The sequence below is a fragment of the Populus nigra genome, chromosome 2 (genome assembly GCF_951802175.1).
Source record: "Populus nigra chromosome 2, ddPopNigr1.1, whole genome shotgun sequence".
NCBI classification, from domain to species: domain Eukaryota; kingdom Viridiplantae; phylum Streptophyta; class Magnoliopsida; order Malpighiales; family Salicaceae; genus Populus; species Populus nigra.
Genome location: NC_084853.1, coordinates 41,665,514 through 41,693,439, shown reverse-complemented (window position 1 = coordinate 41,693,439; position 27,926 = coordinate 41,665,514). Strand labels below are relative to the sequence as shown.

Below are 27,926 nucleotides of genomic sequence, written 5' to 3'. Positions count from 1 at the left end.
CTACAGGGACCACATTTTAAAGAGGTAGTTTTAGTCTTAGCCCTGCATAGGTCGGCGAAATCGGATTCTCCTAGCATGTAGAGGTTGGTAGAGAGTAGCATCCGAGACCATGCTAACTCATTTGTGCTCACCGCACTATCGCCGCAAGGAATCAAAATGAGCAAAAGATAAAGAAACATATATAACCGATGCGCAATAACTTCGGCACCTCCACTTGCAAAGAAAGGGCACCCGAATACCTCTCTCTTCACAGGTAAACTCTATCATCTAAACGTGTAAAGGATAGAGGGAAATTTTTAAGTACTAAAAAGAACCAAATTAAATGGAAAAATTCATGAATGAAATTCAAATAAAAAATGCGGGGAAAAAATACATAAAACTGGAAAAGAAGACACTTAATTGAAGAGCAAGAGCCTCCTTTCACTCATATTCTGTCCCTAAAAAATGAACTCACAACACAAACACACAGGTACAGATTGACTAGATATTCAGAAATAGTGAAGATGCAAGGACATAAAAGGAAATGAATAGAAAAAGGTGGAGAAAGAAGGAAGAAGAGGCCATTAAAGAGCCACATAAGATCTTGCACCTGACTTGAGGGCAACCTAACAGTACTCAAATATACTTCCCCCCGTTCACAATATCTTTTTTTATTTCTCGTTGAATCCATTTCACAAGAAGCCACTGCAAGATTAAAAAACAGCAATGAATAACATCGATCATATGCACCAGTTCTACCACAAATAGAATACTTGATTTAGGTAAATTTTTACCTGGACCCCCAAGATAAGAGGAATAAATATCTTTCCCCTGTCATTTGACTCGGATCCATTAACTAACTTCTCGTCAACTAAAAGAGATTTCTTCCCATTTGTTGCAACCCCAACAATCTCTTTTACCAAGCTCGGAATCCAAGCATCCCCATTTGGGAGAATCTGCAACTCAAAATTATAAGGAATTTGCAACAAATCTTTTAAATGAATGAATAAATTATCAAAAATTCAGAGCATAAAGAGTAAACCTTTTCATCATTCTCATTTTTGTTGCATCTCCCACTGTTTTCAACCAAACCAACTGGAACAGCAGAGTCCTAGACACATCAAAAGCATGCAAATGATTGATTACATAAACAGAACACTAAGAACAAAAAAAAATTATCTTCCCTGTTTACAGATACCATAGAGATGGATGTGCATTTTACATCATTGTAGATAATCTTCAAATACAATTACAGGACACCAATATCCCATGAAGAACTGGAAAGCTAATTTAGTTTCTATTAACGCGTCCTCAAAACTATAGCAAAGATAATTCTCAAAAAGAAAGAAAAACGTTGAAGATGGTGGTTCTGCATTTTCATCGCTATAGTCGATTTCCAAATATGAATCCAGGGCATCATTCTCATCCCATGAAGAATCCCATTCACTAATGAACCACAAAATTAGTTTGGTTTCTGTAACACCCTCTCCAACTTCCAAGTTAATTAGCTGCTTAGACACCAAATGAGCATATCTCAATCTCATGCATCCAACACTGGAAAATACATTTTTTGATTATCCCATTTTTTTATTATCCCATGAAGAACTGAAGAGCTAATTTAGTTTCTACTAACGCCTCCTCAAAACTATAGCAAAGATAATTCTAAAAAGAAAGATAAAGGTTGAAGATGGTTCTGCATTTTCATCACTATAGTAGATTTCCAAATATGAATCCAGGGCATTATTCTCATCCCATGAAGAATCCCGTTCACTCATGAACCACAAAATTAGTTTAGTTTCTGTGAGACCCTCTCCAACTTCTAGGTTAATTAGCTGCTTGGACACCAAATATGCATATCTCAATCTCATGCATCCAACACTGGAAAATACATTTTTTGAAGTAAGAAATTTCCAATCAATTCACAGAACTCTGAAATAGAGATTATAAAACATCACAATATTTCAAGCACACTTTATAGCTTGAGTAGCATGACCCTTCCTTACAGACATCATAAATGATCTTCATTTACAAACTTCAGATCCAGGACGAGGGAATTATTTGAAAAGGCAAAGTCTTCCCTTCCCACTGATAATAACAGCGCATCTAATTTTCTAAACAGAAAAGTATTTTTTTTCTTTAAGTAATATCATACAGAAAATTTTTTCCTTTCCAACACAAATCTTTAATATTTGCCCAAACTCCACTGTAACTTGTGAAATGCCAAGTTTCAAACTTGAAAATATTTTGACAATTCAACAGATAAAGCTATGCAAAGCAATAAAAGGAAAAACTTTTCACCCTCAGGATATCTCATGATAATATTTTTAAAGCATTGCTTTTGAAGGATGCAGTGGAACTCCATAGACAATTGGGATGAAATTAAAGAAGACAAATCTGGACAGAGTAAAAAAGAAAGAAAGAAAGTCGAGAATTGCTTTGTGAATAAAAGGGAACAAGTAGTCATGGCATATCTGGCTCAAAAGGATACAAGAAATTGGGATGATTGGCAAGCGCTCCCAGACTGCACTATCGTGCTTTACCTTTTTCTAGTGGTCAAGGCAAAGAGCTCCAACCGACTTCCACAGTGACAATACAGAAATAAAGGGGGAAAGGGCTAAATTAACTGCATTACATAAGCCACCATCATGCCACTCTCCTTCCCACTAGTCGTGAACTTGATATTCATCTGAGATTCTCAATTTCCCTAGGAACCTCACCTCTTCCTTTGCTTTTAAAGCACCAGATAAAATTTATTTTGAACTCTCCATGATTTCCTCAAGCTACCGAATTAAATTGCCTTGTATACCAGCATAAGACATTCTACAACATCCAAGTAATCATATATGAGAAATTATTAGTAATCATCCTTACTTAGGAAGCCTATATCCCCAATGCTCTAGCTTCCTGGATTCTATCTTCCCCCAGAGGAAGTAGAATTGTTCTTGCTAAAGCATATCAAGAGACCACTTAGATGTAGTCACTTGTGACTTTTGTCAACAGGAACTAAGGTTGATTACTGCTTAAAATAAAGATATCATCTCCTTTCCTTTAACATCACGATCAAGAGCACTAGCATCAACATTTAACAGCCTCCTTTCTCTAATGCCTCATCCAGTCCTCTGTAATATGTACCAACTTCACCTACCATGGTAATCCTCAACATCCAGAATGAACATGGATGTCATGGTTGAAGAAAAAGAACTTGAAATTATTTTCTAAACAATTCACATGTTCGATATTAATGAGAATTGAAAATGGAAGATACTTTGAAAACATACTCAATAACTTAAAGATTATTTTACCATTTTGTTTATTCCTCTGATAATAAATGTTCATTTAAAGTATCTAAACCACATTTGTGGGTGTGCATGTTGCTAGAAGCAGTAAATAATTGGCAATGCAGGAAAAAGAATGAATTGGCTGAAGCAAAACAACAAATCTCCAACTTTAGCATTCCTTTGCATTTGTCAACAACCAAACATGTACATTTGAACTGGAGAAAGTTGCAAAGAACCTTGGTATAAGTTTTTAGTATCTTAGTGGATAGAAAAATGAAGGTATGATTCTCCATTAATTTTCTAACAAATGCAAGTAGAAATCTCTTGAACCATGGCATCACGAACCTCAAGTTTCTTAGAAGGTTATAAGATCTCGCACTTACTCACCAGCTAAGTAATTAATCACATTGCATGTCCTTTTTTTCCATGTTGAAAAAAAATGACAGCGAAAGAAAATGAAATGGTGGCTCCATCTATAGCATTGATCATTAGCGTAAGATGGTCTAATGCGCACCCATGAATACATGCATATGGGTCTCTGGGAGAGGGTGCGTATTTATTTTAGGAGAAATAGTGTATGGTAAGTAAAAAAAAACCAGCTCACTCTGCTAGTTGCAGTTTGCAACAGATTATCAACATGCATATGCAGCAAATTATGCACTTATCATTTGGAAACAAGTCAGCATATTGTTGCTTATCCGGAGTGCCAATGAGAAGCTGTTGCCCACTAAATTTAAAAAAAGAAAAAGAAAAGAAAGAACAAAAACAAGAGAAGTGGGTTTATAGACATTAAGAAAAACATGCACCTCAAAATCTCGTTTCCTAATCTGTGCTCCCATCCGAATAGTCTTCAAAACAGCCTCTGATCTTCGACCACAAAAGACATCATAACTGAGATCGTCTGGTGGGCAAAGCTGAGCATGAGTGAGGACAAGCAAACTTTTGTTCCATATTTCTTTTCCAAAACTATCAGTTATAGCACTAATAATCTGCTTATCCAAGTCATCCACTCTATACGCATCCAAGCGGTCAACATAGAGCAAAACATTTATAGTCTTATTCAATAGGAACCTACATAAGCAGACACATCAACACCCAAAGTAAAATCAATGTACGGTCACTACATCTTTAATCCAGGAATGTTAAAAAAAGGAACAACAGAAGTAATAATTTGGTAGGAATCCAAGTGAGCTCAAAACATAAGATTCTAGTAATACTAACCGTTTAATCAACTCCAGAGCTTGGTAGTTGACATAACCACCTTCCACAAGGCCTGGGGTGTCAATGATGTTCAACGTGAATCCAGCCCGGTCACGTGAGACCATGACTGGTCTGAATCCCTCTGACTGCAACGCAAGCATTGTTATTATCAACGATATACAAATATATAGAGCATGCAAAGACCACTAGCTGCCAAAATCACAGGAAATTGGCTACCTGGAAGGAGCTCACATTGACCACTCGCTCTCCGAGAAGAGAATTGACAGTGGACGACTTCCCAACTCCACCTTTGCCCATAACAAGTATGGTCATTTTATTAACACCCTGCAAAAACATATAGTCCACGACAATAAATAATTATGAAAACTGAAACAATTAATGAAGAAGTTGAACAAATAATTTGAATTAAGAGACTGATAAATGGAACCTCTTCCTTTAATTTGGCAAACAATTCAACAAGTTTGGACTGTGTGGCAGCAGGGAATTGGTGGAACCCTTGCCAGTCACGAAGTATAGACCCCATTGATGCCTACAAACGAAACACAACAACCCGATTAAAAGATGAAATTATTGTCAACGCTAACAGCTAAGGAACAGAAAAAGGAAACAAATTTGTGGAATAAACCCTAAACCCTAGAGAGTAATAATAAAAAGAAAGCAATGCAAGTCAAAACAAACGAATTAGAGAGAGTGAGAGAGTATGATGGCTACCGAGCTCTTGATAGCGTCGCTAAACTGCGCAGAGGCGGGAGAGAAGGGAAAGACGGAAAGACTTGAGGGGGATTGGGTTTTGCCTTTGCTCTGTATTTGGTGCAGTGTAATGGATTGATTACCTTATCAAGCCGAAGCCTTTTCTTTTTTCTTTTTTATTTTTTCTTTTTTCTTTTTTTTTTTGGGTTTGGTGCAGTGTATCTCCTTGGCTTTATGTTTGACTCAAGGTATACGATTCACCGCCCTAAAAAATGACGCACCTATTCCATGCAATGCAAAGTCTCTCTAATTCTATTTTTTTTTTTTTACATAGAAAAAGGAAAATTGTTTCAATAAATAAATAATTAATATCTTAAATAAATAATTAATATCTTATATGTGATACATATACTCTCGTAATATTGCAACATTATAAAACTTGCATTGGAGAAACAAATATTAATAGTTTAAAAAATACTTGTTCAATAAATTTTAATTATTAAAAAAAATGCTACAGGGAGGCTTGATGCTCGTAAAACGAGGGGGGGGGGATCATATGTCCTATTCCACACACTAAAACCAAGCCTAATAAGATTTACATACCAGGAATTATATATATTTTTTTAAGCTACAGACACTGGGTTTATGGTAATTATATGGATATGATTATTATTTATTATTTCAATTTCAAACTAATTATATTTTTTCTCAGTGCTTCTCAACTTTGGGCTTAATGCCACGAGTCTACGAAATACTAATTAGTGAAGAAAAAGAAGAGTCCAGGTCCAAGCTGAGCCCAAATAGAACAAGAGAAGGTGCTTGGGGCTAAAGCCTAAAACCAATGGACCATTTTAGGCAAGGATCCAGAGACTCCTAATCGAGCAATATCGTCGTCTCCACCACCCTTATTACGCCTCTAGGAGGAAGAGAGCAATCCCAATCCCTATTGTCTTCCAGGAGATTGTTCTTTCAGGTCCGAAACACAGGAAATCCAATCAGATTCTCTGATTTTTTTCAGAAGCAAAAAAAGTTAGACAGAATGTCAGTTAGGTTATTGAAGAAAGTCCTGAAAGAACAAGAACTACAACAGCAACAGCAACAGCATCATGATGAGTCTGAGGAGGAAGAAGGTGAATCTCCTTATTCGGGAACTCGCCCTGCAATAAACCCATTTGACCTTCTCAATGATGATGACGTTGATCAGGTTTTATTCACCAATCCTAGCGCCTATTGTACAACAATTTTAACTGATCAAAACCAGAAAGTAACCTATTGCTTCATGACTATCTTTATTGCTCTGTTGTTTATATTCTTGTTTTTATGTTGTTTATGATGTCTTAATAATGGGTATTCAGTGTATGGAAAGGTGCCCAGTATGTGTGTTACCTATTGTTTATGTATGTAGTTTTCCCTTTTAAGTTTCAACGTGGGCATCCAATACCTTCCTATGATGTATTGTTGTGTAAAACCTGCCCCTTTGTAAAATTGTGATTAATCTCTTATGAAATTGAGAGTCTCTTTTGAGGTTTTAAAGCATAAACTGTAGTAGGGCAACACCCAGAGGCACTATGTTTTGATAAACCATGAGCCTTGTAGCTAGCAGAAAAACTGAAACTGAAAAAAGATGCTCATGCCTTTTCATTACAGGACGTCCAATGCAGTTGACCCATTTCTTTTGCAATATGTTTAGTTTGCATGGTATCCTTTACATCCAATCCAGTTTTCATAGAATCCACTACAATCAGTTCAGTTTGTAGCATTCTTTACATTCGGTTCAGCTTTCATGCGGTTTCCTGTGGCTATGTATTTTTGCCTGCTTATGAAGGGCTATTACAATCTTCTTAAGCACGTGGTTCAGCTTTTATAGCATCATTTACAGTATTTTTCGACTGATCTTTTTATCTGATATGTTACACTCCCCATCTTGTGCTTTTGTTCACTGGCCAAATTGCTCTGGAGTGTGAAGACTTGGTTAAATATCAAGCATATTGATGCATTCATGTGAAATTTTGAAGGACATTTGACTTTGAGAAGATATGCTAACAGTGTATTTGCAAGTTTATCTGGGAAATTTGTTTGTGAAATTTTTGTTCCTCGTTTTACAATTGTTCTCAAGGATTACTGGTGGTTGTGAAAGGAAAGAGTGCAATATCTACTTTCCATTTACTTTCAGTTGCTAATGTTTGATTTCAGCTGCAGGAGAATGAGCCAGAAATTGATGATGAAATGTTAGTGGGAAACAATCACAAACAAGAATTGTCTGGGATGAAAAGCATGGCTGGTGCCATTTCAACATCCAATCAGAAATCTAAGAAAAAGAAGAAAAAGAAAAGCAAGACTGGTTTGTCTTCAGTTACAAATAAAGTCAAAGAACCTTTTGATGACATGTTAGATACTTTACCCTTGGATGTTAATTCTTCAAGACATCAACCTTGCCCTACCAAAACCAAACCAGAAACTTCCAAACTTTGTGCAGAATTTGTGAAACAGTGTGCACCTTCCGCCTTACAAGTGGATCCAAAATGTTTGAATCCTGAGAACGAGCTAAGGAGAATTTTTGGTTCTAAGGTGGTGAAATCATTTGAGAAAAGTAATCAAGCCAGCAGTTCTAGACAGGTTATTGGAGGCAGACGTGGAGCCCATCATACTAGAAGGACTATTTTAGTCTCGCCATCAGAACATTGGCCTCGGTGGGATGGATCTTTATCCATGGAGTTTTTGGAAACTAAGGATGGATACCACCATTTTAGGTGAAGAACTTGCTTTATTTCTATATTTCCCAGATTATGCATCTGTCGATATTATGATGTCCAATCATTACTGATAGTTTCTTCATTCTCTCTTACTGAATGTATATTCTTTATTCTTGTTTGCCTTTAGGGGACACTTTCTTATGAATGGTAGCATTCACTTTGGGAATTTTTCATTTTTAGTCATGGGTTTATCTTGGTTATCAAGAAACATGCTTTTGGTGTATTGCTAGGATTTTTTTCTTTATTGGGCTGGGGAGTGATCATAGTGGGGGGATGAAGCGATGATATTATGTCTTTAAAGTTTAACCTACCTGATGAGACTTTGAAAAGGTACAGTGATCTCTAAGACACTTTAACCAACAGTCTAGTTGCAAGCAGCCCTAGCATTTTGTCTTTTGCAATCTGGCTGCGGACAGAGCATTATCATTTGTGTTTGTGAACTTATTCCGAAATCTGTGTAAAGCATCTTACTTCTGCATAAGTTGTGTTCATTTTCTATATGGGCTACTAAATATGGTTTTTTTTCTATATATTTGTCATTTACATGGATTGCAACCATTTTTCTCATTTTTTTTTAGGAAATATTGCATCTCTGCCTATCATTGAAATTATCGATGGTTTAGTTCACATGTAAAAAATTCTAATATATTTATTTTCAAACTCATTGCTCATGCATGTCCCAATTCTGTATTGTTTTATTGACACAGGTATGTTCACTCATCTTCCTCTGATCAAGCGCAGAGGACATTTGAAGCTGCCAAGGCTATTCATGATCTGAATGGCATAGCAAGCATTCTGTTATACCACCCTTATCACTTGGATTCACTTGTAACAATGGCAGACTATTTTAAATTTGTGGGTGAGAATCAAATGTCAGCTGATTCTATTGCGAAGAGTTTATATGCCTTGGAATGTGCATGGCATCCCACATTCTCCCCCTTGCAGGCAAATTGCCAGTTGAAGATCTGCCATGAAACGAACAAGCCACTGTTTACAACACTTTTCACTCACATGAAAAACTTGGACAGACGTGGATGTCATCGTTCTGCTCTTGAGGTTTGCAAACTGTTGCTTTCATTGGATTTAGATGATCCAATGGGGGCCATGTTCTGTGTTGATTACTTTGCTTTGAGGGCTGAGGAGTATGCATGGTTGGAATGGTTTTCTGAAGACTATAAAAGTGATAACTCCTTATGGCTGTTTCCAAATTTCTCATACTCTCTTGCCATTTGCCGGTTTTATCTTGAGCAAGAGGAACCCGCAAAAGATGCCGATACTTGTGCTACAAAGTCTAACTCAGCTGATTTGATGAAGCAGGCTTTAATGCTTCACCCGTCAGTCCTTAAAAAGTTAGTGGCCAAGGTACCTTTGAAAGATCAGGCATGGACAAATATAATAAAGCATGTGTTTTTTCGATCAGAGAAAACAGGGTCTGCGTCCTTGGATCATCTGATTAACATATATGTAGAGAAAAGTTATATCATATGGAGGCTTCCAGACTTGCAAAAATTGCTTCGTGTCAGTGCTCTTCAAGTGATCGAAACTCTAGAACATAGTACCAGTGATGCCAAGGATTGGGCTTGTGTGAGAAAAGAGGCCTTTTCATCTGAGAACAATGAGTAAGTGTTTTGAATTATGGACTCAGTTCCTCTATTCTGCTCCAACCACCTATTTGTATTTGTTAACTATTGTTGTTGTTAATTGTTGTTTTGTCATAAGCAATGATGGTATTTATTGTTATTATAACTCATGTCCCTTGGATGACGGAATCAATTTTATGGTTGAGCGTCAATTTAGGGGTCTGGAGAATGTGATAGATCCATTGCATCCGGGTTTATTCAACTATTGGTATCATGTTTATCATGCATGTTTGAGCTGACATTTCTTTCTCTTTATAGGTACGGCCATTTGCTGGTTTCAGACTTTTCTGATACAGTTCCAACACTTCCACCTGAGAACTTGCAAAACTTCATGGTTGATCCAAGGATGAGGGAGCCTGAGCGAAATGGGGGACAAATTGCCAACCCACTTGATGGTGGCCCTGCTCCACGTGATGTTGCGAATCGCAATGCATTGGCTGTCTTGTTTGAATCCATGTTGCCATGGGTTAATTATGGGGGTAGAGGGGATGAAGGAGGCAATGAGGAGAACCAAGTTAATGAACATGAGTGAGATGACGAATGAATTAGCAATGTGCTTACTTTAAAAGGTAGAAATCGGAGAAGATAACTGAGATCATTGGTCTGAAATGCAGATATTTTTGGTTCGGGTCAGCAAATGAATTGCTGCGGTTTGATGTGAATAGAAGAGCCAACCATTCTTAAAACATTACCGAGTATTGATGCATACCAATTCCCTTTGTACAACAGAAGTAGATTATTTTCCTCCGCCGAGAACAGGTATCATGTTTGCACTAATAAAAGTTGAGGGAAATTGTGGCCTGCTTTTTAGTTAGTCATCTTGTAGAAGGCGAGGTATTCATTTGGAGTACTGGAAAAGCAGTAGCTCATAACGTTTAAAATAGAAGTCGTTTTAATGGCAATAAACTCTGGGTTTTCTCTTTCTTTTCCTTTTTTAATTTAGCTGGACTGCCGTTTTAATGTCAGACCATAGCATCAGTTCTTGAATGAATCGTTCCTTTAGTTTTTCAAATCCGATTGATTATTAGGACGGCCATCCATGACAGGGCAGCTGCGTGATCACTAACTCATTACTTAGGAGTTAATTGTGATTTTAAGTGTCAGATGACCTTCGTGATCTTTTCTTCCCGCCAAGAGCTGGTCACGAAACAACGAGGTTCAGGCAGAGTCTAGCTGCATGCCTCTCTAATTCAGGGCTAAACACTGAGCCAGCTGAAAAGAATAATTAATTTTCAATGCAGAGATCAAAAGTTATCACATTTAGATAATGTTAATTTTGATATGTCGATATGCTTGACTTCAGTGCTGTAACTTGACAAGTCAACAAGAAAATATTTACAACTACATATGCATGCACATGCTGATCGTAAGCTCCGTGGCAGAATATAAGTTTGCAATGGGATTATCACGACGATGGGAACTTTCTTTTTGCACTATACTTCGATTTACACATCTTAGAAAGCATATACTACAGAGTAATTTTGTGGAAACCACAAAGAAAATTGATATTACTAGGAAGTACCTACTTTAGTCCATGAAGTGCTGTTTCAGGTTCCTTGTCCAAGGGCATATCTTTCAATCCCATTAATTTTATCTTCACAGTTTTCACACCTTCCCTAAAATCTTGATTTGATTCTTTTGGAATTGCAGACTTCAAATCAGCAGCTGCTGTTAGTGACTTGCCAAAGTTTAATGAGTTGGCCTTAGTTACAACTTTCCTTCGCTTGTACGTCAATGGCAGTAACTTTTTATCCTTAAATGCCTCCGAGACAATGGATTTACTCGATAGCTTCTCCAATTTTCTGATGCTGACATCACTCTCACCATTCTTTTGGTGTGAAGAAGAACCCATTAACGTTTCTTGCTTACCATTGCCAACATCTGAAATTGTGGGAACCACTTCTGGAATTCTTGGATGGATAGTGAGATGCTCTTCTTTTAAGGGTGTCATGTGCTGCTCCCCTCCCTGATATTGGATACGAAATGGGAATGATTCCAAGGATCTCAGGGAAGAGCCATTAAATTCTCTGCCCAAATTTGCCCTCGGATTTTCACTACCAAAGGCATACGGCATTGCACCCACTGTCTCCAAGGATGACTTGCATTCCTTATTCAGAAACCTTCCCATATCAACTCCAAACAATTTGTGTTTTCCTAAAACAGAATTGTCATCTAAAGATGAAGGTGTTTCCAGTTTCACTTTTCTTGAGGAGCTTTCTGGGTGATTACTGGTTGCCCTAACACTTTCCTGTGGATCCATTAGAAACTGAGGTTGGTCCAGAGGAGAATAAACTCTGCTACCATCAGCCTTTTGCCTTAGAAATGGATATTCATGCAGGCTACCTGCATTCTGAGAGCATAGAGAAGTTGGTAAAGGAGAAAACTTAAAATCCCGTATGCCATGAGTCCCAGAAGGAAAGTTTGATTGCACTCCTGTTGGCACAATGCCTGATTGTTCCAGGTGAACTGAAGGAACTTTAGGTACTATTTTCAACAGTCCTTTGGGCAATGATCGATAGTGTTCTGAGAAGTCAGCCACAACCATCTTTGAATTGTAATTATGGAATGAATCACTGCCGGATGCCTTCTTCTTTAGAACCCCCTTTGGTCTGCAGTATGGAGCTGCAAATTTTGGCCTGTTGGCAGACAGAAAGGGTGGCCTGTCCTTGGCTGAATTCTCACTCTCCACTAGCTTCGTTGCCTTCAATTCCAAGTTGACCTTCTCACTTAACAGATGATCGTCATCAGGAGATTCATTTAGATCAAGCGTGTTGGTGCTCTTTTGTTTTCTCCTGTTTTTCCAAGTGAAAATATTTTCCTCAATACCAGGACTCATTTCACGCTGATCCCATAACCTTCTCATGTCTATAAACTTTTGTATCATCCTGTCATGGTAAGCTCTAAGCGAATGATAATATTGTTTCCTTTGTAAAAACTGCAAGCCTTCTCTGAAGCACGCCACCTTTGGAGGGTAGAATCCAGCTTTCAATTTTTTGAAGAATTTATCCAACGGATTCCCAAAATATATTTCACTACCATCAAAAAGTTCCTTCATAGTCAAGCAAAACGTCTCTTGGTCCATGTCTGGAAGGTAAGCTGACAGATGGAACCTTTCTTCCTCTGTTAAACACAAATTCCATGTGTCTAGAGATAATATTTCCCTCAAATCTGGAAGATCATAGAGCTCATATGGTATGCAGCACCACTGGCCTTCCACCATGCCAAGCTCACAGTTCAATTCAGCAAGTTCACAATCATCTGAATCATTCCCTGAGTCTGCTCCCAGGACTGGGTTATCTCTCATCAGCTTGACTTCACCATTGAAGACACAAGAAACTTTATCAGAACTTGAACTCCGATGGCAAATCTTCTGTATGCCCATTGATACAGAAAGTAGTGTGAAGACAATCCTTAAGTTACATGAACATATCGAATCCCAGATCTGAAACTTAATCACCAGAACTAATTAAGGTGCCTGAAGAGAAGATGACCATAGTCATCAAAATCAGCACAATTTAAATGAGAATTCCTTAGATTTTAAACCCCTTATGACAACACCAAAGAAACAATTCATCAAAACAAAAGCGAATGAATATTCTAAATTTAGGAGTTGAAAATGCAAGTAAATTGGTGTTCTCAGCCATTGAAAAAAAAAAGTGGCTGAAAAAAATGCAAAAATTGATCAACCAGCTCCAAATGAAATGCCTAGAATTACTATTAGCGATGGCAATATGAAGCATCTCGCGATACCTTCTACATTTCTTGCTGCTATAGTTGATATTTCAGTCCATGATTGCTGTACTAGAATCACATTCCTATATATTCTCGTATATCCAAAAACTCACAATACATGTACACAAGTAGATACTTCTTCACATCTCAATGTACAGTTGATCTCCAGCGTGTTACCAGTTCGGGTCCAACCCAGATCATTTGCAACACAAATTTTGGAAGACTCTAATCTTCAGAAACCGGCAAAGAAAGAAAAGATTAAAACCAAGTAACCAGAGAGAAAATGCCTCTGCTATATATATATAAACTTGCAAAATAGGATGGATCAAACCCAACATTCAAATAGCAACCTTTCCAGCTAATTACCCAAAACCATCAACTGATCATGGTTCCTAAACCATAACAGAGACCAGATGAATGGAAAAAGAAAAATCACAGTGAGAGAGTAGAGAATCAAACCTTGGAAGGGAAAAACAGAGAAGAGGCGAAGCTTATGAATTGGAGCTGAAAATGGGGGTTTTTCTCTTCTACAGTAGTTGAAAACAGAGACCAGAAGTGGACAAGAGTGCCATTTTTTGGGGGGGATAGGAATTAGGATAGTAGCTTTACATCTTTCTCTTTCTCTCGTACCTGTCTGTGCCGAACTTATTCCTTCTTTTGGCTTCGGATTTTTTCTTTTTCTTTTTTGGCTTCTTGGCCCTTCTACTGTACCGCAGTGAGCTTGCGGAATACCATCACCATAATTATCTGAAACAGTAAAGTCACTCTCAAATTTTTAATTAATTAAATTGCTTTCGAATACTGCTAATTGTGAGTGGCTCGTAATGGGTCAATGGTCGGAGGCCCAGGCCCACCCTGATGAGTGGCAATTTTAAGGGCGTGCTTTGTAATAAAAAACATTAAATGGTTAAATGTCGAATATGCATCGTATTTATTAAAAAAAATTAATTTTTATTTTTTATTATTTTAATGTGTTAGTGAGAAAATAAAAAATATATTTTATTGTATTTCTAAATAAACCATTTTTATCACAATTTCAAAAGCACTAAGAAAACTTGTATTGTGCACATAATATGGGACTTTCATGTGAAGATCTACCTTGTATTATTTAAAAGCATTGACTACTAGTATATAATATAATTTTTATCTTCAATAACTCTGTTTTTATGTCCATGCATGTATAAGGATTATTAGATTTAAATTTAAATTTAGCTGTTCAATTTTGAATAATTAATCATTATTATTATATAAAAAAAATTAACTCACAATCAACCTAAATAATAAATGATAAAGTTAAAAAAACATAATTGATTGCAAAAAAATACTAAGTCAATTGAGTTAACTTGCAGAACTTGTGACTCAAGTTACGAGAATTAGATAATTTTATAAAAAATAAATCAAGATAAATTATGATATTCAATTTTTAATAAATCTAAATAAAATTAAAAAAAATATAAAGTGTTATTCAATGTAAGGAGGGGAATAATAATTTTTCCTACTCTTAACTATACGCTTAGCCTATCAAGTCAATTGAGTAATATGTTGGCATCGAGTCTAATTATATCAAGTTTTATCATGAATTAATTTAAAATTTGACATGAGAAAACTTAAATAAAACTCAACCTAGATAATTTAAAAGAAAATTATAAAAAAACAATATTGTTCTATAAAAAAAATTTAGATGATAATATTTTAAAATTTACCCATTAAATCTACATCCGAATCTCGGAATCATGCTCTCAAGTCGTATAATCTTGGGATGTTTTTTCTCTCCTTTTTTATCATTCATTTTTCTACGCTCCCTAATTGCACTTGAATGCTTTCTCACCACAAAGCTTAAACAAACTGAATGCTTTTCTCTAATCACATAAAATATCAACTCAATTAAAATAAATTTAAAATAAAATATGCACTAAATTAAAATTTTATGAATGAATGTTGATCTAGCAATTAAAATATTATTATATTTCTATAAAAATAATAATACAAGTTTAATCTTTAAAAAATACACTTATTAAAAAAAACAGTTATAAACCCCAAACAGTAATATTCTCACACACTTTAAAAGATATAAAGATACTCATAAAAAAAATTAAAATAAATTTCGTATATGATTCCGTGTATAAATTCTCTGACACTTGCAACTTAAATACAATATCCCCCACAAAATCAATGTAATCACTCAAATTCCATTCCATTCCATTCCACTCCACAACCAAAGCAAATGGCATTTTATTTTGAAATCTGTTGAAATTGTCTTGCATGCATCAAACGATGTGAAGGCATCCTTTTAATAAAACGAATATTAATCTCTGTAGATAAACAGGCTGCTCCGAAAACACCACCTTCGAATAAATAAATAAATAAATAAATCGGCCGATTTGGGCGGTTACCACGGGGAATAATAGCGGGGAGCTAAAATCCAAGTGACGTTTGGGCGGTGGAGGAAAAGTGAGTCTCCTGTCTTGCTGCCGTATAACTTGCACAACTCTGCATCCCCGACGCAATACAGTGAACCTCAATCTCCATCCTCAACACAACATGGACCACAATAACAACAATCCTTACCTCCAGTTCGCGCCTGTTCCTCCCGCTACTAGTAATGGACATGGGACGAATGGTAACAGTGAGTCAGATCTTTTGACTTTTGAGCTCATGAGTGCCTTTCGTGGTGTTTGTTTTTAATTAGAATCCAAATTGTTAATTATCGCTCTACTTCTATCAGGATCGATGGGGAAGATATGTGATGCTCTGAATCGATGCGGGAAAAGGGTCGAAGTGGCCACTAGGAAAGCAGAAGTCTATGCTGATAACATCTGGCATCACTGTGAGTTGTTCTTTTCCCTTCCCTCTTCATGCTACCATCAATCAAGAGTCAGGACCAAGTAAATTCTTCTTGCCTGCCCTTAATATGCACAATCATTAAATTTAATGCCACTGCAATGTCGAGTGGAAAAACCTTGCATCGCCTCTTTTTACTTGGCTTATTGGGTTTATCTTTTCATCTTTAAGAAAATGAAGTCTCATAGAAAGGTGCCATCCAGCATTGCCTACGAACTTGCCTCGTATAAACATATAAAAGTAGGAGAAAGTCCCTTTGGTCCCCCCTCCCCTATCTGCTTAAATTTAAACACCGTGACTGATTGGGGATCACCTTGATTCACCAGCTTTTTTAGTTATGATCAAATACAAACTGAACCAACAAAATGGCTTGTTTTTTATTGCAAAGTCGAAGATGCTTATCTGGCCTTTGTTGAGAAACCAAGTGAAGGAACACTCTTCTTGACCTTTTCATAATTATTTTCAAGTAAATTTGGGATCTATGAGAATGGATGAATGTGGAGGCATGTCTTCATAGAATGGATACGAGGAAAGACACAGGTTAATAGGGGGAAAAAAAGAAGGTATAAACAGAGGGAATAGATTCATTGCCTTGGCTTTGAGAACCATTTCAGGAATACAAAAGCCAGATATTATTATTCTCCTCTAAAGGATGTTTTACAACCTTGAGGAGTTCATTGTTTCCGGACTTCAAGAAGGGAAGTGATCTTTGTAGAACTGATGCGGTACAAAAGAGATCTAAGAGAATTAAAAAGGGGAGAAAGAAAGAAGCTGAGAAGTAGAAGAAAAGGAGACGAAAAAGAGAAGAGAAAAGAAAAGAGATAGGAGGAGGTAAAGTTTGCAACTACGTAGGTTTTATTAATTCATCAAAAACTTTCCTCAAAATGTAAGAAGATTGCTTATGAATAGCAAACCCTTCCTGATCAATAACTAAGTCAGAACCCCAAGAAAAATAAACTAAAGTCTAATATAGAATTACATCAAATCCAGTAACAAAACCCAAATAAAAGTCCAAATAAATTAAACCCAATAACATAGGCTAAAACCCAATCTCCTAATCAAAGAACAACAGGTTAGGCTACCCTCCATCGTCTATGACCAAACACGGGTGTGAATTGTGTCTCGGGCCTATTGTCCCATCAAGAACATTGAGTTAATGATTTTTAGGAATGACACAAAGCAACCACTTTGTTTTGTGAGTTAAACCTGTACTTTTGGAAATTAGGAAGCCAATTTTTTGTTTTCGTTCTTTTGTTCATGTAATGCAAATTACTTAGTTTTAATTCTCAAATATGGATGCGATCATTTAGTTTCTCGTGTGTAATTTTGTGTTTTGAGAACAATAGTCAAGGTTAGTCCTAGTCTCACCGATGCGGCAATGGCAAGGATTTCTCAAGGGACAAAGGTACTTACTGAAGGAGGATATGATAAGGTATTCCAGCAGACATTTGAGGTCTTGCCTGGAGAGAAGTTCTTGAATGCATATGCTTGCTATATATCAACTTCCACAGGACCTGTCATTGGGACACTTTATATATCCTCCAAAAAGGTGGCCTTTTGCAGTGAGCATCCCTTCTGCTATTATTCTCCCACAGGACAGCAGCAATGGATGTATTACAAGGTTATAATCTTCTACTACATTTCTTGGCGATGCACTCGCCATCAATCTCTCATTTCTGTTAATCTAAGCTGGATAACACATGCTTTTCAATGTTCTATTTCTTGAATAGAAAGTTCTTTAACAGTTTTCAAACAAATTTTGCACATTGCAATTAGAAATCATTACAAGTTTCATTGACCTGAAAGCGAGAAATGATTGATGTGAACTCGTGCAATAACTATTTCTTTACAAGGCCCGTTTATTGTGTTACCTATTTCTAATAATTTTGCTTAAAACTTTTAGCAGGCAACTGATAAGGTTTCCTTTTACTTTCCAGATAGCATTTTCCGTTGTTTAACTCCCTCGATATATGTATATATAGGTCGTGGTGCAGCCTGATAGGTTGAGAGCAGTAAATCCTTCTTCAAACAGAATGAACCCTTCTGATAAGTACATCCAAGTTGTGACAACGGATGGTCATGAATTCTGGTTCATGGGGTTTATATCATACGACAAGGCACTGAAGCAATTATGTGAGACTTTACAGCAGTCTCGTGACTCTTCTGGGGTCCCTGTGGCACACAGTGCATGATCATGCTCCCTCCCGGTGGCATGCTTAACTTATGGAACAGAATATTGTGACGGTAATGTTTTATAAGCAGAATAATTTAGGTTGATCGTCAATGGACAATGAATGTTAAACAGGAATATTTGTGTTGACAGTTTGATTAGAAACCCACTGGTTACCTGATATATATATATATATAGATGCTGACTCTGAATGTATTGTTTCTTATGGTTTCTAACTTTCTTTGTCTAGAAGCTTATCCACCCAGCAATGCACCTACGAAGAGGGAGAATTATCATGAACTGAGCGCTTTCTTTCCGTCTCCCTAGGTCTTTATGAAAAACATACTTTTTATCTTGCAAGGCCAGCCTGAAATCAATTGAATTAACACAAACTATTGGCGTGTGTGGCTGTGGATATGTTTGTTACACCCAAGGATAGAAAATTCTTTTTCTCATGTGGCCACCAATTGTTGGCATAGATGATAAGTGGATTTAGATTCCTTCTGATATGACCTTTTATTTTAATCATAATTTGAAGGTTGTTTTTATAAGTACTTTATGAGAAAAATGAATTTAAATTAAAAATATATTTAATAAAAATGGCTTAAATAATTTTTTTTAAGAAAAAATATGCTACGAGTTAGAATTCATAAGTTAGAAGTAAAGAATATTATTTTAATGTATTTTTAAATAAAAAATATTTTAAAAACAATTAATATGACAATATTAAACAGATTTTAAAGAGGAAATGCTTGAAAGTTAATATACTTCCAGGAAAAAAAATAGTAAAGGGAGGTATTGAATTTACAAATCTAAAAAAAATCCCTTTGAAAACATACCTTCTTAATATTATTTAAATATCTTGATTAATCTTATAACTCCTCCCTCAGTTGATAAATACTTAATTCAATAAATAAAAAATAAGTCTAAACTTTCAATTTTATTTTTTTAACAAAATTTAACTAGCCTATTCCATCCTTGTGATTCCACTTTATGAGGTTGTTTGGAAGCATATGTAATTGTGATTTTTAAAAATTTTAATTTTTTTTAAAATTAATTTTTTATATTTGTTTTATTATTTTGATATGTTAATATCAAAAATAATTTTTAAAACATGAAAAATAATATTATTTTAATGTCTTTTTAAGTAAAAAAAACACTTTGAAAAATAATATGTATCGCTATCCTAAACACCTCGTTAAGTTCTGAAATACTTTTTTTTTAATAAATTCAAATAATCATTTTGTGTTATATATATCATAGTTATTAAATTTGATTTGAGGATTAATCTGACCATGGGAGGGTTGACCTAGCCATAGGGTCAGGACCCAGGTCAACCTAGAAAAAATAAAAAAAAATATTTAATTTTTTAATATTTCACATGAAAATGTTAAAAAAACATTTCACGTGAATGTAAGTTATACATAGCTATTCCACATAGAAAAATTAAGAAATATCTCATGTGTTATGCGGTGTGTGTTTATGTATATATATATTTAATGTGAATGAAAGATAGCTATATATATCTAAAAATTAAGAAACATTTCATATAAATTAAGATTATATATATAGCAATCCAAGATGGAAAAAATTGAAAAATATTCAACATAGATATAGGCTATAAACATAATTATTTCACATTAAAAAATTAAAAAATATATTTTAAAAGGATACAAGCTATAAAAAATTATGAGTTCAAATATTCACAAATTAATTTTACATGTTTTAGAGTTGATTAAAAAAATATAAAAAAAATAAAGATTAAGTCTCACATGAGTTATACTGGTCACCCGGTTTTGACCATTTAAAACCGGTCTAAAATCCCTAGATCACTCGGTCTGGATAAACCCACTGGGCTGGGCCAGGTTATATATATATATAAATAATCAAAGATAGGATCAGGGTGGGATGTCCTCCGCAGTGAGCCACGAGGGTCGTAACAGATGATGTCTCCATTATGATACGTGGGAAGCGAGAGCAAACCCAAAAAAGACAATGGGCTCTGCCATCACTGTTGACATAAGCCTGCACAAAAAGAAAAAGTCAAGAAAGTCTCCTTCCTTCTCCAGTTTGATTTACTTCCCTCACCTCCTTTCTTCTGTAGTGTAAACTCTCCTCTTTCCTCGTTTGTCACCTACTTCCTGGATATTTCCATTTTCTTCCCTTCTCCAGCAAGCAGGCAATGGCAAATCCTTTGTATTTTCCCACTCTTCTCTTACTCCTTGCTGCTATCTCTCAGGTAAATTGCTTTCCAGTTGCAATCTCTATCTATTTATTCTAAAAAATCCGATCGTTACCTCTCAGTTTTTTGTGTTCTAGTGGAGAGATATCAATGCCTGTTCGAATTTCCCCCCCAAATCTGGCGGTTGATTTTGCAATCAAAATTTAATTGCATTTGTTCGGGTTTAATTCTATTCAATTAAAAATACGAGAGTATTCTAATTCGTTGTAATAAATAATTTAATATAATCACTAAATAAATCGCATGTAGCTAGAATAAAATTTAAGCTTGTAAAAAAAATAAAAAATAAACAAGCATATAAACACATGCAAAATTAAACTAATCAAGTCTTGTTTCTTAAACATGCCTGTAAAGAAAGCATTATATTAGTCAGATTATGTAGTCCATTTGTTGAAACATCTAGATGCAGATTACGTTGCTATAATTGCATACTTTGGCAGTTTTATTGTTCGTACGCAAATGGATTGATTGTAATCAGTGTCTTGTAATTTCAAGAACACTACTACTAAACAAAATCCATGAACTAGGAAAACATTCTAAAATATCTCTCTAAAAATAACCTGAACCTAGCTCTAGAATGACTAGATGAAAAAAAAGTAGAAACGTTGGGAAAGGCAGAGGAGAGAAGGCTGAAGAGCTACTGTTTTGTGTGTGCAGAACATCTTTCACTCAACTCTTTTTTATATTGATTTTTTTGAACTAAAACTAATGGAGAATTAATCCTGGTAATTAACATAATTAATTCTCTTAACTAACCGTCATAAAAAAATAAAAACCTACAGTTTTGCCTTAAAATTAGATGTTTTTACTTTGAAAATAAAATTGTTTTGGTAGATGATGTTTATTGTTTAGATTGGCAAAAAAAATAATTCTTTATGGGTCTAAAAATGCTCACATGTGACTGAACTTTTAAGCTCAAAGTCCATTTGGTCTAGGGTTTTTGTTCTTTTAAAAGTTCTAGTGCTTTACAGGTTAAATTTAAACTCTTCAACTTCATACTAATAAAATATAAGAAAATCTTGCAATATTTCAATGCAAGATTGATAGTTCTTGGGTTTGCAAAACATGCTAATAAGAGTTTTTTTATATCAATTTCTTATTCACCCATAATTTGTTTTAATTAATGGTAGATGTTTGATTCCACTTTTAATTTGACTCAAATATAGCTATTAAATATAGTTATTGTTTTCTACTTGAGTTTTTTTTTATTTTTTTATGGAGCTTAATTAGTACTTATGCAAAAACATCTTTAAAGTAGGAATTAATTCATAAATATGACCTCGTGAATACAAATCAGTTGGAGGTCGTTATGTCGGTCTGCTGGTCAGTCTTATCTTTAATTAATTTCCATTCTTGGATTTTTTTTCCCTATCTGTTTTGATTCTTGAATGGTTACTTTTCTAAATTTGAGGTTATTGAATGTTATGTGGTCAACAGGCTACTGCGGAGGAACCAGTCTCCAAGCTCAAACTCAACTCTAGGATCCTTCAGGTATTTTATTTAGCAGATCCCCTTTTTTTTTTGTATGAATTTGTTGCATTGCAAATTATTTATTTTTCTTCTTCTTTCACTATGATTGTACAGGATTCAATAGTTCAAAAGGTCAATGAAAATCCCAAAGCTGGATGGGAAGCTACAATGAACCCTCAATTTTCCAATTATTCTGTGAGTGCTCGACTGGGCAGACCTTGTTCATTGGAGATTTAGAGACTGGGATTGTTTTAAGTACCTTTTTGTCTTGTTTCATTAACTCATGTAGAGGCTGGCTCTAGTCTTTTATTCCATATAGCTAACATTTCCAGTTTCTTTATTGCATAGGTTGGAGAATTTAAGTACCTTCTTGGAGTCAAACAAACACCCAGAAAGGAACTAAGAGGCGTTCCTCTTTTAAGGCATCCAAAATCCATGAAATTGCCAATAGAATTTGATGCGAGAACTGCTTGGCCACATTGTAGCACCATCGGAAGAATTCTAGGTCACTTTCTACCTGCTTGCATTGCATGGTTCTCTGTTTTTTTTTTCTAATTAATTTTCAAGGTCCTGATGCTTTTCTGCTTTATTTGGCAAATCGTGGGTCAAATTTGAAATCATAGATCAGGTAAAAAAATTTGTTTTTATTTCTTTCTCAAGGATTTGTCTAAACAAACCTTGCCATTTCTCGACACATTTCAATTTTGATAATCCAGGGTCACTGTGGATCCTGTTGGGCATTTGGTGCTGTTGAATCACTATCTGATCGTTTTTGCATCCATTATGGCATGGTAACTGAATCTTGTAATTCAAGTTGATTGTTTATATTTGAACAAAAGAAGATGGCTATTTATGTTGTTCCAGTATAATCATATACGTCCTTTTATTGCAGAACCTCTCTCTATCTGTCAATGATCTCTTAGCTTGCTGTGGCTGGATGTGCGGCGCTGGTTGCGATGGGGGTAGTCCAATTGATGCATGGAGATACTTTGTCCAATCTGGTGTTGTCACTGAGGAGGTACAAGTTTCTGGCCTTTCCTATTACTTTGACCCTTGAGATCTCTCTTAGTTTAGATTGGTTACTGAGAAAATGAGAGACATTACATTTTGATCTTGCCCAATCTGTTCTACAATCATGATGTTCCTTAACAAAATTTTCATGTTACAGGATTTTGCTCATTATAAATCAGGAGTTTACAAGCACATAACAGGTGATGCCATGGGAGGCCATGCTGTTAAGCTTATTGGATGGGGGACTTCTGAAGATGGGGAGGATTATTGGGTATGTGTGAATACTGGTCATTTTTTATAGTTTTCATTGTAAGTAACTTCAATATGCCTTAGCATATAAAAGCAGTGGCAAATTATTAGGATATTCACCTCCCGCCCATGACCGATGAGTGTTAAAGCCATTGTCCAGAAAAATTAAAGATGTCAAGAATAAAAAGTCTTCTAATCCATGCCAAACTCTAGGGTTATTGTGTGGATAGAAGACACAAGACTTTTCATTTACTTCTCTTTTGGCTAGATTATGAATCCTTTATATATAATCTAATTTTTTCACCTCCATTCATCATAGATATGCTTGATCCACTACTATAGTTCAATAGGCTCCAAGTCTTGATTGTCACTTGGTTTAAAATCTACATGACATATGGGCCACCTTAAGGATATTTTTCTAACATTCATGGCCTTTGTTTTCTCATGTTATTAACACTAGTATTACTCTTTGTTTCAGCTTCTTGCTAATCAGTGGAATAGAGGCTGGGGTGATGTAGGTTCTTTTGATCAGAATTTGCTCCCTGTTGAATCACTGTCGTAAAAGGTATTCTCAATTGCTGACATGCAATTTCATTTTGAATGACAGGATGGTTACTTTAAGATTAAAAGAGGAACAAATGAGTGCGGCATTGAAGGGGCTGTTGTTGCTGGTTTGCCTTCCCCCAGGAACCTCGTTAGAGAAGTTGCCAGCATCGATGGCCATGAGCACGCTACGGCTTGATGGTGGATTATCGTATTCAAATGTGATGTAATTCATGTATAAACCGTGTTTTAGCGATAAGTTATGCATGGAGAGAGTTGTTGAATATGATCTCAGCTACATTAGGATGCTTTTGTTAAAAAGGATAAGATTGAATTTTAAAAAACAAATTCAAATATTAAGTTAAGGTTTAAAAATTATAAGACCATTAATTCTCTATCCCCCTCGTTACCCTCCAAATGTGGAGAATCAAAGGATTGGTGGAATTGGGGATTGGAGAATGGCATCAGGAAACGAAAAAGAAGAAGGAATCACTATTCCCACAGCCTTTATCATTCTTATTATTATTATTAATTATTCGATCTTAAGAATTCCTTAATGAAAAATATACATGCGCATGCACACGCAACATGTAAAATTAAGAATTTATAAATAAAAAAAATCTCAAGGGATTAGATATTGAATTTGTTCATCAATGATTACGAGTTCGAGTTTCTTCAAGGTTATTGAAAATCTATATGGTCGTTAACTATAGACTCGTGAAATTAATCGAGATACACATAAGTTGACCTGTACACTCTCATTAATAAAAAAAAAATATAAATAAAATGTATTTGTTGAAATATTTTTAGTATGATATAGTTTTTACTGATTCTTTTATATCTTAAGAGTATAATAATAGAATTTAAATAAATATTATATAGTTGTTTAAAATATTTATAAACATAATTCAATAACCAATTACCAAATGTTGTTTTTATTTCATAACACAACACAATAGCAATATCCCAGCAATATCAAATAAACCTTTAATTTACGTGTGTTCAAGAAGATAATATATCATTAATTTTTAAATAATAAATTTTGTAGGAAAATTATTTTGCTTTGCCGCGATAATTTAGAAGAAACACTCTTCAATTACATAAAAAAAAAAGGATGGTGTGATTCTCATTATATAAATTATTGATCCCACTCCGTGTTTATTATAGTTTTTATAAACATATTACATTACCCCCCTTGTCTTTAATATAACTAAGTATCTTATTTTGACATGAATAAATTTTATTAAAATATTACTTTAAATTATTCAAAATCAAATAATACACAACAAGTATATATAAAAAAACAAAGTTTTAGCAATTTCAATTATTCTAGTATATACTCTAAATAAATATTTTATAAGTTAAAAATATTAAAAAATAATATAAATTATATCTTGAAATCTATGTAATAATTTAAATTATTAGGATAAGATAATTTTTTAATAAAATAATTTTATATATTTTTAAATAAAAATATTATAAAAAAACAATTATCATCACTCATAAAAAAACTATGATAGTAGCCTTTTTCAACAACGTACCCAAATAGCATGTCAAAGCTTGATTTTTAAACTAACCAGCTATTACCATCATTCTGCTGTAGGGGCACAAATCAGCTACCAGAATACTCACTCCTGAACATATCTTCTCCGGCGATTATAAACAAATACCTCAACCGGTTTTCTTTTCTAGTCAGTGCGTTATTGTCGGCGACTTTAATTTCTCTTGCCACACCGTGTCTACACCAAAAACCATGTGCATATTTTAATAGTCCTCCATTGATGTGATTTATCCAGCAGGGACCACGGTGGTTTGTCGCTTTATCTACTTTCTGGCAGACTGGGTTGGATTAGACCGGATTGGATTTGTGGTTTTCAATGTGGGGATATGGAAAAACCTGACCCATCAGTTCCTTCTCCTCGAAACAACATCCTCCACACACACACACAGGATCTTTTTGAAAATCGAAAAATAGCATATTTCAGTAAGAAAAACGTTGCGCTAAAATAACACATGTTATAAAAATATTTAAAAAATAACATGATTTTTAACATAATTACGAATCTAAATATTAATTTTGTAACATTTATTATTGGAAATATTGGTTTTTGTAACAACCACGAATAAGGTTTGTTTATTCAAAAATTATATGTAAATATCTTATACAAATTAATTAACATATAGAAAAATCAACATAAAATTTTATAAAAATCCAATTGCTCAGATATGATATTCAAGAAGATTTAATGGTCATTGAATAAAAAGGGAAGATAAACTGAAATGGCATAAAAAAGAAATAAGGAGAAAAAATTAGTTCACTAGATATATATATATATTGAAGCTTTGCTTTTTATATATTTAATATTGTTAGAAAAATTTTGATGAGATGATTTTAATTTTATCATGAAATATCACCAAACAATATTGTAATTGGTTGCTGGTTTTAATTTGATTTAATTACATTAACTCAAAACAAAATCATCAATCAATTACAAATTTATTTGATAATCTTTTATGATATAGTTACAATTATCTGATTGAGATTTTTATAATAATATCAAGTTTGTAAAAAATACAATATCAGCATACCCCCGACCTCCTATTTTTTTTCTTTCTCGATTTCTCCCTCAGCTTATTTTCCTTTTATTCATTGACTATCGAGTATCAAGTTTTATATCTTAACAATTAAAGTCTTTATAGAATTTTATGTTGATTTTTTAACATGAATTGCCGCCAGCCGTGCCTTCGCTGCAAGATCGGTGGATTCTTCTTTTCTTGTCTAAAGAAGAAAACGATGCGAATTGCTTTGTTGTTCCAAGACTGGATTATAATTCTATTTTTTTTTTCTTAATGTTGGCGAGGGCTAATCAAATTCATATTGAATTATATCATGGAATTTCCCTGGGTTTACACGCAAAACAATTGGATTAGACTGGCATGTGATTAATTAGTGGTTGTTGGGGTTCCTAATTATGTGCATTTGACCCTTTTAAGCAATGACCTTGCTCATCCTTGACCCGTTTTTCACGCCAATTAAATATAGTTAAAAAGTCTTTTTAAAAAAATAAAAAGACTTGAATAAAATAAAAAGTCTGATAATAAAATTAAAAAATAAATCTTTCTTAATCTACAATTTTGTTTGTTTTGTTCTTTTTACACGTGCACTTTTGCACATGTGAATCAATTTTGTTCCAATTTTTTTTTTTTAATCTTCAACACTCCTGTCAGAATGTGTTAAGATGTTAAATTAAATACCCTCACACATGGTAGTCTTAAAGTAGACAAACTTTTGTCAACTTGCTGGAGGTGTAATCTATAGATCAGACAGTTAGCCGTCCAATGGTGATGCAACTGTCCTTTTCTTGTTCATCAGAAGACTTGATGGAAGTGTTCACAGGAAATTAACACACGTGCTCGATAGTCTTAAAAAAACAACATGACACTAGTTATCGAGGGGAAAAAAAAGTAAATTAACTCAGAGTAAGTGTTAATGACGTTGCCTTGACGACTGGCTATTTTCCATGCATGTTCTTGGGGAGGACATGAAGTAGAAATAGCATTATCTTTCTACTTTATGTTTTAACTATTTTTTTTTTTGAAGTAGAAATAGATTTTATAGCCACTAGTTTTCCATGATAATGTAATTACTCTCCTTGTGCAGCTTCTTGCTAATTAATCAGTACTGGAGTAGAGGCTGGGGCGATGCAAGTTCCTGTCAAAATTCTCTCCATGTTAGATAAATAAACACAGTGTTTCTTCTCAGACGTTGATTCTTCAAGATTAGAAGAGGCTGTGGTTGCTGGTCTGCCCTCAGCCAGGAAACTTGTTAGAGAGGTTGCGAGCATGCACAGATGCTCTTGAGGATGCCTCGTCTTAATTGTTATATTTCAAAGTGCTGTATTTTATGTATCAATCATTGGTTCTTGTGATTAAAAAAAAAAGGGCTTGTGTGCTGTATACAAGGGACGAGACAAGGTATATGCATCCATGTACGTAAAGAGTTGTCTTTCTCAGCTGAAATTTGCTGTTCGTGTGAGGAGCAAACAGGGTGTAGATATTGTCGTGCTTAATATTTACTGATAATAACAGATTCACCTTCTTGGTGCA

At 34.7% G+C, this 27,926-nt stretch overlaps 5 protein-coding genes across 10 annotated transcripts; 3 read left to right on the top strand and 2 right to left on the bottom strand.

Annotated features, from left to right (window-relative positions):
* Positions 1-318: 318 nt before the first annotated feature.
* On the bottom strand, positions 319-5,370 carry LOC133683176 (translocase of chloroplast 33, chloroplastic). The gene is made up of 8 exons (XM_062106718.1): positions 5,190-5,370; positions 4,906-5,007; positions 4,695-4,802; positions 4,479-4,603; positions 4,064-4,328; positions 1,022-1,090; positions 774-935; positions 319-684 (listed from the first exon to the last, which is right to left on the bottom strand). Exons 2-8 carry the CDS (start codon positions 4,999-5,001, stop codon positions 616-618), a joined length of 894 nt encoding a protein of 297 aa, XP_061962702.1. The 5' UTR covers positions 5,002-5,007; positions 5,190-5,370; the 3' UTR covers positions 319-615.
* Positions 5,371-6,020: 650 nt separating this feature from the next.
* On the top strand, positions 6,021-10,485 carry LOC133683171 (uncharacterized). 2 transcript variants are annotated; one of them, XM_062106711.1, is made up of 4 exons: positions 6,021-6,372; positions 7,368-7,918; positions 8,629-9,540; positions 9,820-10,485. In XM_062106711.1, exons 1-4 carry the CDS (start codon positions 6,208-6,210, stop codon positions 10,091-10,093), a joined length of 1,902 nt encoding a protein of 633 aa, XP_061962695.1. In that variant the 5' UTR covers positions 6,021-6,207; the 3' UTR covers positions 10,094-10,485. The 2 variants fall into 2 exon arrangements, with proteins under 2 accessions (XP_061962695.1, XP_061962694.1); XM_062106710.1 differs by having other exon boundaries at positions 7,362-7,918.
* Positions 10,486-10,963: 478 nt separating this feature from the next.
* On the bottom strand, positions 10,964-14,047 carry LOC133683172 (uncharacterized). 4 transcript variants are annotated; one of them, XM_062106714.1, is made up of 2 exons: positions 13,312-14,047; positions 10,964-13,036 (listed from the first exon to the last, which is right to left on the bottom strand). In XM_062106714.1, the coding sequence occupies exon 2, from the start codon at positions 12,941-12,943 to the stop codon at positions 11,084-11,086; it is 1,860 nt and encodes a 619-aa protein (XP_061962698.1). In that variant the 5' UTR covers positions 12,944-13,036; positions 13,312-14,047; the 3' UTR covers positions 10,964-11,083. The 4 variants fall into 4 exon arrangements, with proteins under 4 accessions (XP_061962698.1, XP_061962697.1, XP_061962699.1 ...); XM_062106713.1 differs by having other exon boundaries at positions 10,964-13,523; positions 13,753-14,047; XM_062106715.1 differs by having other exon boundaries at positions 10,964-13,003; positions 13,753-14,047.
* A 1,461-nt stretch (positions 14,048-15,508) lies between these two features.
* Positions 15,509-18,469, top strand: LOC133681526 (GEM-like protein 1). Of its 2 annotated transcripts, none has more exons than XM_062104588.1 (4): positions 15,509-15,913; positions 16,019-16,120; positions 17,481-17,755; positions 18,117-18,469. In XM_062104588.1, exons 1-4 carry the CDS (start codon positions 15,835-15,837, stop codon positions 18,324-18,326), a joined length of 666 nt encoding a protein of 221 aa, XP_061960572.1. In that variant the 5' UTR covers positions 15,509-15,834; the 3' UTR covers positions 18,327-18,469. The 2 variants fall into 2 exon arrangements, with proteins under 2 accessions (XP_061960572.1, XP_061960571.1); XM_062104587.1 differs by having other exon boundaries at positions 15,513-15,919.
* Positions 18,470-20,206: 1,737 nt separating this feature from the next.
* LOC133682985 (cathepsin B-like protease 3) lies at positions 20,207-24,194 on the top strand. Its single transcript, XM_062106508.1, has 9 exons — positions 20,207-20,543; positions 21,984-22,037; positions 22,131-22,211; positions 22,365-22,568; positions 22,733-22,807; positions 22,909-23,070; positions 23,185-23,298; positions 23,755-23,790; positions 23,884-24,194. The coding sequence occupies exons 1-9, from the start codon at positions 20,487-20,489 to the stop codon at positions 24,016-24,018; spliced, it is 918 nt and encodes a 305-aa protein (XP_061962492.1). The 5' UTR covers positions 20,207-20,486; the 3' UTR covers positions 24,019-24,194.
* The last annotated feature ends 3,732 nt before the right edge of the window (positions 24,195-27,926 follow it).

Excerpts from the sequence above, each read along its gene's own strand:
- LOC133682985 (XM_062106508.1), top strand. The coding sequence starts at position 20,487 with ATGGCAAATCCTTTGTATTTTCCCACTCTTCTCTTACTCCTTGCTGCT. Across the intron at positions 22,808-22,908 it reads TTTGCATCCATTATGGCATG|AACCTCTCTCTATCTGTCAA; the intron begins GTAACTGAATCT and ends CTTTTATTGCAG. Across the intron at positions 23,791-23,883 it reads GGAATAGAGGCTGGGGTGAT|GATGGTTACTTTAAGATTAA; the intron begins GTAGGTTCTTTT and ends TTTGAATGACAG.
- LOC133681526 (XM_062104587.1), top strand. The coding sequence starts at position 15,835 with ATGGACCACAATAACAACAATCCTTACCTCCAGTTCGCGCCTGTTCCT. Across the intron at positions 16,121-17,480 it reads TGATAACATCTGGCATCACT|TCAAGGTTAGTCCTAGTCTC; the intron begins GTGAGTTGTTCT and ends TGAGAACAATAG. Across the intron at positions 17,756-18,116 it reads AGCAATGGATGTATTACAAG|GTCGTGGTGCAGCCTGATAG; the intron begins GTTATAATCTTC and ends ATGTATATATAG.
- LOC133683176 (XM_062106718.1), bottom strand. The coding sequence starts at position 5,001 with ATGGGGTCTATACTTCGTGACTGGCAAGGGTTCCACCAATTCCCTGCT. Across the intron at positions 4,604-4,694 it reads TCAATGTGAGCTCCTTCCAG|TCAGAGGGATTCAGACCAGT; the intron begins GTAGCCAATTTC and ends CTTGCGTTGCAG. Across the intron at positions 685-773 it reads CTCTTATCTTGGGGGTCCAG|TGGCTTCTTGTGAAATGGAT; the intron begins GTAAAAATTTAC and ends TTAATCTTGCAG.
- LOC133683172 (XM_062106714.1), bottom strand. The coding sequence starts at position 12,943 with ATGGGCATACAGAAGATTTGCCATCGGAGTTCAAGTTCTGATAAAGTT.
- LOC133683171 (XM_062106710.1), top strand. The coding sequence starts at position 6,208 with ATGTCAGTTAGGTTATTGAAGAAAGTCCTGAAAGAACAAGAACTACAA. Across the intron at positions 6,373-7,361 it reads ATGATGATGACGTTGATCAG|CTGCAGGAGAATGAGCCAGA; the intron begins GTTTTATTCACC and ends GTTTGATTTCAG. Across the intron at positions 7,919-8,628 it reads GATGGATACCACCATTTTAG|GTATGTTCACTCATCTTCCT; the intron begins GTGAAGAACTTG and ends TTATTGACACAG.